The sequence below is a fragment of the Primulina tabacum genome, chromosome 5 (genome assembly GCF_025594145.1).
Source record: "Primulina tabacum isolate GXHZ01 chromosome 5, ASM2559414v2, whole genome shotgun sequence".
In the NCBI taxonomy this organism is placed as follows: domain Eukaryota; kingdom Viridiplantae; phylum Streptophyta; class Magnoliopsida; order Lamiales; family Gesneriaceae; genus Primulina; species Primulina tabacum.
In genome coordinates, this window is record NC_134554.1 from 5,619,805 (window position 1) to 5,632,252 (window position 12,448).

General features: G+C 35.7%; 1 protein-coding gene and 2 pseudogenes across 1 annotated transcript; 2 read left to right on the forward strand and 1 right to left on the reverse strand.

The window, feature by feature from the left end:
* Nucleotides 1-604: 604 nt before the first annotated feature.
* Nucleotides 605-6,433, forward strand: LOC142545863 (chaperone protein dnaJ A6, chloroplastic-like; annotated as a pseudogene).
* Nucleotides 6,434-6,448: 15 nt separating this feature from the next.
* LOC142545864 (pathogenesis-related thaumatin-like protein 3.5) lies at nucleotides 6,449-7,934 on the reverse strand. The gene is given in 4 exon segments (XM_075653276.1): nucleotides 6,449-6,664; nucleotides 6,764-7,002; nucleotides 7,004-7,428; nucleotides 7,781-7,934. Coding segments are annotated over 4 exon segments (861 nt in total). The 5' UTR covers nucleotides 7,845-7,934; the 3' UTR covers nucleotides 6,449-6,531.
* A 1,490-nt stretch (nucleotides 7,935-9,424) lies between these two features.
* On the forward strand, nucleotides 9,425-11,957 carry LOC142544644 (auxin transporter-like protein 3; annotated as a pseudogene).
* The last annotated feature ends 491 nt before the right edge of the window (nucleotides 11,958-12,448 follow it).

The following is a 12,448-nucleotide window of genomic DNA, read 5'->3' on the forward strand; positions in this document are numbered from 1 at the left end:
AGAGAGCGGGGGGTGATCGTCGGTGCCATGAGGTTGCACGGACAATGAGCGGCTCCTGGCAGGGTTCTAAGTGGAGGGAACATGAATGAACCGATCCCACACCGGAATGAGAGGGATTCCGAGACTGTTCAATGTATTGGACTGTACAGTTGAAAAGGGCTTAAAAGATTTGATTTTTATTCGGTAGCTCATCACACAAGAACTTCAAAGTTAAACGTGCTTGACTTGGGACAATTTTGGGATGGGTGACCTTCTCGGAAGTTTCCTAAGGTGCGTGTGTGTGGGGACATAAACACGCTGAAAAGACTCGTGTGTATACAATGAGGACAGTCATCAAATCTGAAGCGTTACATCGATTCTGTGAATTATAAAGTATGCTGATAAGAACAGGTTTTATTGCACATAATAACAGTTTATGTTTTACAAATAGGAATAAACATATATGATAATAGTTTATATATATTTTCATAATTCATAATAGTAGAGCTTTATTTTATAATAAATAATAAAAAAATATAAGTTTTTTATTTATTAACTTTGGTATATAATATAAAGCAAAGGCGAAAGCGACTTTAACCCCTGGATTACCCAGTACCTCTTGGAAAAGTGAAACGAAAAAATTGCTTAAATTATGTGTATTTTTAAGACGAGTACAAGTTTTGTTAGGCATGTTAGTTTTTAGTTCATTTAGTGTGTTGTTCTGGAGTCTACTGGAAAGGGAGAAAGAAATTCAGGCAAAGTTTGAATCTTTTTCTGAAATAATTTGTTAGCTTCTCGTATGGTTTATCAGTATTTTGTTTGGTCTTCTAGTGATTGGTTTCTGAAGAGTCAAAAAGGAAATAGTGGAGGTGATTAAATGTTAAACCTTTTCCCCAGAAGAGTATTCTACTGTATTTGAAGTTGTATTTTAGTTGACGATTCTCTATTCTTGATTGGAACAATATGGCCTTTTTATTTCAGTTAGCTAGAGTGACTTGAGTTTTCTATAGCTACAGCTAATAAGTCTTAAATCATCTATTTTTGGGAATAGGATTATGTCTTCTATGTTAATGTGATTGGACCCTTTGTTAATTTGGCTAAGTTGTGCATTCCCGACCTTACTGTTTCGAATTTGCTTGTCGAGATGGCTATCATACCTTGCGGAAGCACACATGTGAACTGGTGGGGAGTTCAGTCTCAAGCGGTTCTAAGAAACTCGGTGACAAATAAATTATCGATGCCTTAAGATGTGTATGCTTTTTTCCTTTCAGTTTTCCTTACATCGACTTACTTGGTACCATCGACAGCTTTATCTGGTGCTGCATCTAAGAAGAATGTTATTCTATGTTGTGCTCCTGCATCTACAATTATCCTTATTTTGGTCAATGTGTAATGTGGCACAAAGTGATGGTCCGCTGTCTCACCATCCTCTTGTCACTCACTACTGATGTTGTTTTGTGCACATCAATTTTCTGGGATTGTCACTCACTACTGATGTTGTTTTGTGCACATGAATTTTCTGGGATTGTGATGGTCCTTTTTTAGATGTCAAATTTCCAAACGTTGGAAATGTATGGATTTATGCAATACAATTTCACTTGATTCACTAAGACTCTTCAAGATGCTATTTACATCTTAAGATACTAACTAGGGACACTCAATGTGATATTTTAATTATTTATATCAATACATGCAAAGTCTTCTAAATACTTGTGTATTTTTGCATTTCATGTTTCATGTATCTGTTGGATTTCTTTTTTCCGTTTTTCATATATGGGTTGGAGTAGGGTGGGTAGGCTTCTTTCCCATTGTTGCATTAACATTATCCGCTCTTTGTTTGTGATTCTTGTTTGATTTGGAAAAATCAATTATACGTAAGGCTCAGATTTACCTCTTATTGCTTAAAGGTTCTTTAATAGATTGCATACTCGTACATTTATGGTATTGCATTCTTATGTGCAGGAGGCTGGCATCTCAGATCTCCACATTATTTTCTCAAAAATCATTGAATACTCTTTTTGGTTCTGTGTCGTACAACAGTTCAGCTTTGAAAAGAGGAGCCCGTCTCATTGTGAGAGCTGATAAAGTAAGATATACGAACAATATTTTTTTGATTGTCGTTGATAACCTTGTTTCATATTTTCTGATAATTTAGTTACACAGTACACACATGACATGTGTGCTATAAACTGCTTGGTTTGAAAAATTATATGTTGTCAATCCGATCAAGATGTTCAAGATTGGGAAAATTTTCTCAATAAAATCAAATGAAATTTAGTATATATTAAATTCTAACTTCGTTTAAATAATGGACAGAGTTATTCTAATAATCCAAATGGTGATATATGCAAGAGATCAAAAGTCCCTTGTTGGTGACACAAAAAGAAAACCAAAAAACCCGATATGGGGGCTCTTGCTTGATATATGATGATATGAATATTTTAGTGTTAACATCGGATTGATAATTGAGAGTTTAGCATAGGACCATCCTGGAAGAGATTTTTATTGTGTGACTAGTGCAGCTAACCTTCTATGATAACTTCGCTCTATGATTTATTTTTGTTAAGAAGAGAATGGAGAACAACATTTTTTCCTTCCTTTTGTCCTTTTTTTGCATGCAGAAATGTTTATTTAAATAACATTATACACACAGGATTACTATTCGGTGCTTGGTGTGTCTAAAAACGCTAGCAAGTCAGAGATAAAAAATGGTGAGTGTTACTTTCACTCTTTTTTGTTATCATTTATCAACTAGTTCATGTCCCTGCTGGAGTGGCAAATCTTGTGAATTTCCTTTCTGCGACCCTTCACTTGAATATTTCACTTGTACATCAAATGTCTTTATCTAAATTTGTCAAGAGATTGCAGTACTTTGTCAACATATATGTAAGGAAAAGGGAGGATGGGTTCCTTTCTTGGCAATAAATATGATTTTTCCAGTGCGTTAAAATACCCTTGAACTGGAAGATGTGAAAGTATAGCCATGGCATTTGACCTCTATCTTGCTATTTACATCACGCATTGTTCAGTTTTCACTTTGATAATCGATTTTGAAATCTTTTCATTGACCAAATTTTTTATGCCATCTCCCTGATTACTCATTTTCGTTTTACTTTGATTTGTGCTACTTTATTTTTTAGTGCTATTTCGAAACAACCTCTAGAAAATCTGGGTTTAGAATCGTCAGTTTTGTGATTTTATTCCATGAAGGCTGCTTGTAAATTTTTAATGAGTTCCATGGACCATATCTGTTTTCCTGTTTACATTTGGATTATGTCCCTTCATGTGCTCGATAGTTCATTGGAATTGGGGACCTCTTTGGGTTTTTAAATATGTTCTGTTAGTTTCTTACTCTGTTGAAGGAAAATTTAGAATTAGGTTTGATTAGTTATTCTTTTCCTTGTCAGTGTATAGAAAGCTTGCAAGGAGCTATCATCCAGATGTGACCAAGTAAGCTGTTCTACTGTGATGTTTTATGGGTGTGCAACTATGATATTGGTATGTTCTTGTTACTTTGGTTCTTGGTAAACAGTTAAATGAATATTTAACATGAATTTGTAATAAAATTTCAGAAGAAGATTGTTAGGAATCGAGTTGTTCGACAGATACTTAATTAATAACAATATCAGAATAGTTTGTAAAATAGTAAATTTGTGTTTAATCAGAATTAGGTGTTGTGTCAAATGTTACAACATTTAAGACAACATGCAGCGAAATATTAAATTTTGTAGCACAAATTCACTTTAAATAAATAGATGGACGAGATTAAATATGCACAAGTATTAATACTTGTGCGATGCCTCAGGGCAAAAATTAATCACTAGAAAAACAAATCGTTTACAAAAACCAATCACTAGTGATTCTCACTAAAATCAATTTCCTCAACACGTTGAGAAAATAAATGATTTCTAAAACAAATAACCAGAATAAAACCAAAACAAGAAAACAAAACGTGTTGCTAAAAGGAGATCCACGAGAAACAGTTTTCGGCCAATTTCTTCACAGATGTTGTCCGCAGATGTTCTCAACATTCACGACAACACCCTATCACAACTCTTCAAAACACACCACGTCTCTTGAATAAGGTTTTCTCCGAAATTCTGAACGTGCACACGTGAGGTAATATCGACCAGGGGAAAAGAGAGTATCAATGATGTCCTTGGTCTCTTATTTATAGATGTAGAGTTTTACCTTCATAAGGAAACCTATAGCACAATGGAAAATAAGAGTTTTATTAGGAATAAACTCTTTTTAAACACCAATATCATATCTCATCAATAGATAACATATCTTTAAATATATTTGAATGATTATCTTATTATCTAAGAAAGGTAAAATCTTATTAAATATTAAACTCAATTAGATCAACAACGAAACATAATATTAGGGAAATAATTTAAATCAATAAGATATATCAATTAAAATCGGAAATAATATTTCCCTTCAAAGATGACTCGAAAGTCGTTTCTTTACGGTTTGAGACTTGTACCTTGTGTAATCATAAGGCCAAAATAATCAATCACCTTTCTCGTCGAGACCATCATATTTAATGAAACTATGGTTAAACCATTATAATTTTTTATCTCATAACCCTGCAATCTTAGCATATGCTAGGGAGTATCACAGAACATTAGAAGCAGGTGTTTGTAGTCCTTAAACAAGTTGTCATGTCGACGGAAGAAGCTTGCCCTCAGATATTGTTGCATACAATTTTGTGGACCCTGTCAATATCAATGCACAGAACTTATCATTTGGGACGATAAGTGTATTGGTTTCTACATTAGCTTCATCATCATTCTGTTGTTCCCCTTGTGATAATTGTCTTTGATTGATACGAGAGAGGTACAATTTTGTTTATTAAAATGTTGTATTCAACTGCAGAGAGCCGGGAGCTGAACAGAAATTCAAGGAGATTAGTAATGCCTACGAGGTAGCATAATCCATCCTCGTTGTTCGTATTTGACAGTTGTGATATACGCTATGCTATGGTGACTTGTAGAATCTGAAAAAAATATTGGGTAAATTTGTTTTACAGGTTTTATCAGATGACGAGAAACGTTCCATTTATGACAGATATGGGGAAGCTGGGCTTAAAGGCCCTGGCACAGGAATGGGTGTAAGTCTTTTGTTCGTTTGTTTTTTGCCGGATAGGAAAGTGAAAATCATAGAATAGGAGCCAAAAATTGCTTGTTTAAATGGCTAAATACCTTGAGTTCAATTCAACGAGAAGAATAGCTCCTAAATATAATTTTGTTCTGTATATAAATACTTCAATGTATATTCCTTTTAATCAGGGGCGGAGCTACGTGGGCTTCTGCCCGGGCTTTAGCCCGGGTGGCCCAAATTTTTGAAAAAATTTATAGGTAATTTTGTATAATTTTAAAATAATATGATATTAGCCCGGGTATATCAATTTAAAATATTAAAAAATTCTAGCCCGGACGGAGCCATATTTCTGGCTCCGCCCCTGCTTTTAATGACAGGATTTCAGCAACCCGTTTGATCTATTCGAGTCACTATTTGGAGGAATGGGGGGCATGGGAATGGGAGGAAGAGGTTCTCGGAACCGAGCAACAGAAGGTGAAGACCAGATATATAATCTGGTTTTGAATTTCAAAGAAGCTGTATTTGGTGTGGAGAAAGAGATTGACATTACGCGTCTCGATAGCTGCAGCACCTGTGATGGATCAGGGGCCAAACCGGGAACGAAGGCAACCAAGTGCACCACATGTGGTGGCCAAGGCCAAGTCATATCATCAGCAAGGACCCCGCTGGGCGTCTTCCAACAAGTCATGACTTGTTCGGCATGTGGTGGAACCGGAGAAATCACTACTCCATGCAACACATGCAATGGTGATGGTCGAGTGAGGAAGTCGAAGCGTATCAGCTTGAAAGTTCCAGCAGGGGTGGATTCTGGAAGTCGTTTGAGGGTTCGCTCAGAAGGAAATGCCGGACAGAGCCTCCCGGAGATCTTTTCGTGATCATAGATGTTCTTGCTGACCCAGTTCTGAAACGGGAAGATATCAACATCCTTTACACTTGCAAGGTTTCATATGTCGATGCCATTTTAGGAACAGTAGTGAAGGTACCTACGGTAGATGGGATGGTTGACCTTAAAATTCCATCTGGTACTCAACCGGGAACGACACTTGTTATGGCAAAGAAAGGCGTACCCCTTCTCAACAGAAATAATACGAGGGGTGACCAGTTGGTGAAAGTTCAAGTTGAGATTCCGAAACGTGTAAGCGGTGAAGAAAGGAAGCTAATCGAAGAACTTGCTGAGTTGAGCAAGGCCAAGGCTCCAAACTGTAGGAGATAAGTTGCGGTTTTCTCTACACATTCTTAACCCATAGTCGGGGCTAGTAATTTAGTTAATGAAGGCAGATGAGCAAATCTACTCGATATACTTGTAAGAACTTCAGGATTCTTACTCAGACGTACACTCTCGGTCGCACCTACGAATTCATAATCGACAAGTCACTATAAATCAAAAACTCAGCCACAAGGTGAATACATCAAATTAAGTTCCAAAAACTTAATGTAATTAAGTAATCAGAACATATGCCAAATTGCACTTGTGATTATTGATGCAAGAATTGTGACCCCCCATCTATATCGGGGACTCGATCCCACTGATCCACTGCATACCAATCTCTGGTTGTGGTATGTGCACAGAGTTTGTCCCCTGCAAAAATTACCCCCATAACCACGGAAATTCAGGGTGAAGTTCGATTTCAAAAGACAAATGGATGTGGCGACACATAAATTGTGGCTAAATATGTACCTTGATGAGCAGAATGCAACAACGTAGTCGGTCCGAGAACAAGTAAAAATACTGGTCGGGTCATCATAAGCATAACTATATGCCTTTGGGCAAGCTTGTTTAAATATCCTCGAATAATACGTGGGCTGGCATGTAACCGGATTCCCATATACCCCTCGGCAGCAATACTCATCTGTGTTGAGCACGTCACAGGCACTTCTGCAAGCCACAGTCCTTCCGCCCCCTTTCACGGCCAGTTCAAGCCGGGCAATTCAGCCTCAAGTCTGAAAAGCAGCCTGCAACGCTGCAGTTCTTCCCCCCATTTATCGGTGTCACAGTCATAGGCAGGTTGAAGCCGTCGACAAGACTAACATCGTAGAAATCTGTGCCAGCCAGCGTGAATTCTGCTAATGTGGCTGGCGGTTTTCCTGATGCGGTGCATTTCAGAGAAGTGCCGCAGCTACCAGTTTGGCAGGGGCCGTTTCCGTTCCTGTCGAAGTTGCAGCCAGTTCGGCCCCATATGCGGCCTGACCAACCTACCGGGGCGACAAGTACTTCTGTCTGGCCAGGCTTGAGGGAGAATCCACCACCCCCAAAGTTCCCGCCGGGTGTGATGGCTGGCCAGATTGTTTCCTTGCAGTAGTTTACTATGGTGAAGATTCTCGCGCATTCCGAAAATGGTAGTCCTGTTCGTGCATGCATGTACAAGTCAATCCACAATTTATAATTGCTAATATTAAACATTATTGATCAATCTTGCAACAAGTCACCATTAAATTATAACAACTCCTCAACAAATTTTATTTAAAAATGGTTCTGACAAGATTCATTGATCTCTATGAATACAGAACATTTAGAAAAACCCGAAGATTGAAAGTAAGCAAAAATATAAACACCATTTATGATTGTTACAACCCTGTCCCAAAAATTTCGTTAAGTTTTATATTTTGTGCCAACTATTCATGCAGAATAGAGGGAAAAAAATAAATAATAAAAACACACAATAGCGAAAGAGAGTAAATTATAAGTACGTATTACCCGTTATCAGAAATAGTAAAGCGGAGAGAACTGTTGGTGCATGAAAAAATATAGAGGCCGCCATAATTTCTGATCTGGAGCTCTAAAATTAAACTGGAAATCAATAGTGATAGCAGAAGACATATACAGCATTAAATGGCAACTAAATATTGCATATATGCATGGACATAGGAATGATATGGAGATCAAGAATACGTGCATATTTAAATAAAAGGTGATGGTTTATTCTTTTCGTTAACTTTTCCCGCAAGTTAGAAGTGGATTCTATATTCCATTTCGTCTTCATGGATAATTTTTTGAAAAATGCAGGTTTTATTACACACAGTCTGTCTAAATTCTGTGTCCATCATATATTTCACAAAAATTAATATGTACGACCGCAAAATAGTTTACGTATCCAATGTGGAGCCAATAACTCTGACCGAACTAGAATTTTAAACTCTAAAATCCTTTAATATTTTAAATTGATATATCCGAATTAATATTAAATTAATCCAAAAATTATACAAAATTCATATAAATTTTTTTTAAAAAAATTAAGTCACCTGGCCTAAAACGTGGCTATGTCCGTGTAGATTGAACGTTACCTGTCAAGACTAAATTAAACTAAAATGGCTAATGGTGTATTTGGATTCATCCCATTGAACTCATGAATACATGAATTTGAAGTGTTATCTTATCTGTCTTTACGTTTTTAACTTGTTTACTAATAACTCATTACTTATGCAAAGGATTTAAAATTTCTACAAAATGAACAACTCTCATATTCGATGGACTCAATCGTGAGAGAATAATGTTTATTAAAAACTTGGTATCGAAAGCACCAATTTTTAACAAAAGAAAAATTTTTTCAATGAAAGATCGAATGAAAGTAATTGTTAAAAAAAAGGTAATGCAAATTATTTCAGGATAGGTACCTCTTTTGGGAACCCAGTGGCACACGTGTGGAATTAATGATGTTTAGCACTTGGGTCATGCTCTCCATATTCCATTAATTTGATTTTTTCTCCCCAAATTTAAAAATAATATTAGTTGACAATTTTTTTTTCCCTTTTTTTTCCCTCATAGATACTAGTGCATCCAGTTTAAAATTGAAAAATCAAATATCAAGCATTGAAGCTCAACTATTTAATAACTTCAACATTTATTTTTTTTTAAAAAAAGAAAATATTTAGATTCCCATCATATCAGGAGGGTTCACTCATTTTCTCACTCTATCGTAAAATTAAATATTTGGTTACACGGCTTACATATTTTTCGTTTTTTTTATCATGTCGTCGGATAATCTATGATTTTATGCAATTTTTTTTTAATTTTAATCATTTTTTTTACTAGATTGTTGATATGTGATATCAGAAAGTGATGATTTAGTATCGAAAATTGTTGACGTAGTGCCGGACATTGTTGACTTGTATGATACTAAGTTAATAACTAAGTGAAAATAATTAAAATTTAAAAAATTAATAGACTAAATTGTGAATTGTTCAAAACATAGCCAAAAATAGATAACGTATAGGTACATGACCAAAATAGGAGCGAAAAAATGCCAAGACACGACAATATCATCACACAAAGAAGTATAGAAAAGAAGAAATACTTCACTAATCATCTCCTATCACACAAAGTGACCATAGTTCAACAGCCATGACTTCGGAGAAAGTGGAAATTTAGTTGCCGGAAACTACGTCGAAATGGAGAAGGAAGAATGAAACCAAATCCAGCTCTACGAAGAGCAAGTTATCGAAGCTGTTTTGGCATGGTGGTTCAGTTTATGATGCATGGTTCAGTTGCGCTTCTAATCAGGCACATTTTAAGCTTAGTTTTGCAGCCGTTTATGTAGATTTATTACTGTACTTTGGATACTGGTTTCTTGCAACAATTGTATGAAATTAATGAGTTTGATATTTGATGATGATAATTTAAGTATTTACTTGTGCAGGTTGCACAAGTACTGCTGACGTTGCAACTTGCCTTACTCATTTTCACAACTTGGGATGGTTTCTGGGATTATTTTCCAACTGTTCTATCATCTATGGTTTAATGGGAAGCTAGACAGCGTACCTTATCAGTGTTCTCTATGTAGAATACAGAACTAGGAAGGAGAGGGAGAAGGTTGATTTTAGAAACCATGTATTTCAGGTATTAATCAAATTAGTCATTAATTATATATGTATATATTTTACAATTTTGACCTTTTAGCTTCTCCCTTTTTTCCCCGAGATCTGATGCGATTTTAGTGTCTTGAAATTGATGAAAATGTGATTGGCGACTTTGCAGTGGTTTGAAGTTCTGGATGGGTTACTTGGAAAGCATTGGAGAAACATAGGCCTCTTTTTCAACTGCACTTTTCTTCTATTCGGATCTGTCATTCAGCTCATAGCATGTGCAAGGTACTTTAATTTCACGCATGGATCGATCGAGTTATACATACACATCTTTTGTATAAATTCCAATCTTAAATATTTTGGGTCTACACCTGCTGCTCTGAGAGATTATTTAAACTGGTATCAACACACCATATATAATTCATAAAGGATCATCTCATGTGTTTCTTTATCTGTTGTGAATGGTTGTGATATATAATTCAATGTTGATATTCTTGATTTTATTTTTGGATTTGCAGTAACATATATTACATAAATGACAATCTTGATAAGTGAACTTGGACATACGTGTTTGGAGCATGTTGTGCCACCACTGTTTTTATCCCTTCATTCCACAATGACAGAATTTGGTCATTTTTAGGCCTAATCATGACAACTTACACTGCCGGGTACCTGACTATAGCTTCCCTTCTCCACGGACAGGTGAATTTTATTTTTTCTGATCAATATTTGTCAATCAGATTATTGTATGTATATATATATATTTATAAGTTAAATTTGGATTGATCAATTTGATTCTGTTTAAATTGATCGACATGTACATCAGTATGAATATTTTTTGTGAATGAAGTTCAGCACTCAGGACCGGCCAAGATGGTTCTGTAGTTTACTGGGGCTACAAATATTCTTTATACATTTGGAGGCCATGCTGTGACAGCTTAAGTTCCCTGCCAAGTTTTTATATACAATATTTTGTATAATATACTATGATTCTGATGGTTATAAATTCATCTATTGATCATAAAGCTTGATAAGTAGTATCAGAGCGGGTTTCTATTATAGCAAAAAGATTGACGAACTATCTATAATTTTAGAAGTCCTTGCTAGAGATTGTGTATAAAAGCTGAACTTTGGAACTTATTGTTTCTTTTTAACTATTAATATGGGGAAATAATGCATGCAATGTGGAAGCCACAGAGGTTCAAGCTGGTATACTTGATTGCAACAATTTATGTCTCGACTCTAACCCTGCCATCAACCAGTGCTGTTTACTGGGCTTTCGGAGATATGCTCCTCAACCGATCCAATGCCTTTGCTTTGCTACCAAGAACTCGATTTCGAGACACCGCTGTCATCCTTATGCTCATTCATCAGGCAAAATTCGAGCATAATCAAGAGTAGATCTTGCGGAACAAACATGATTTCTCCACACCTTCGAATATATATAGACACACACACACACACACACAGGTGACATCTATGCTCGTATCATTTGGGCAAATATTAAATTTAATAATGTCGTAACTGAATAAGATTTTATATATATATTTTGTGCAGTTTGTTACGTTTGGATTCGCTTGCACCCCTCTGTACTTCGTGTGGGAGAAGTTCATTGGTGTACACGAAACGAAAAGCTTGTTGAAGCGTGCCATAGCGAGATTACCAGTGGTTATTCCGATATGGTTTATAGCCATTATATTTCCATTTTCGGACCAATTAACTCAACTGTTGGATCTTTGCTTGTTAGCTTCACTGTGTACATAATCTCTGCGTTGGCTGATCACTTTTGCTTTTGCTTCTGCCTTCTGCCTCTGCCCCTGCCTCTGCCAGAGAGGTATGTCTATGTTTAACTTTTTATCCAAGACATTGAGAAAGTATCGATTTTTGTATAAAAATCTTGCAACTTCTTGATTTAGCTTTATCATCAGTTTGTGATTAATGCTAGGCAGATAATCAAATAGACGAACACATTTCCTCCACCCCCATAAACAAACAAAAAGTCGAGGAAAAGATAAAAGAAAGTTGGGTTTGAAAACACTTTCAAGAAATTCCTTCTATATATAGTACTTAAAGTCCACATCTGGTGCGGCCCTTGATTCCCTTCTATATATAGTACTTAAAGCTTGAATATTGCTGTTAAGATTAGTATAATATAATATGATCAAGAAATAATGGTATTAGATATAATTAAGACCAAAATCTTTATACATGTGAGATTTATAAGTGTAGAAGACTGTCATTTGTAGCATCTGTTTTCTTCCTCACTCTTTCTTGTAATGATTTCCTTTAAAGTGCATGTGTGTTCATTTATGCGGTGTTGTGTAATTCTCTTTGTTTTTTTGTAAGAGTATAGAAAAATAAATAAATAAATAAATAAATGAATATATATATATATATATATATATATATATATTGTATACATAATCCTAACCAGACACTTGCTCGATTATGCTCCTGCGGAAGTATCTGCTCGTTACGAAGTCATAGAATTTTTCAATTTTGATACAAGTTGTAACGTCCCAAATTCGACGACTGTACTCACTGTACCAAGACAAGTCTTTCC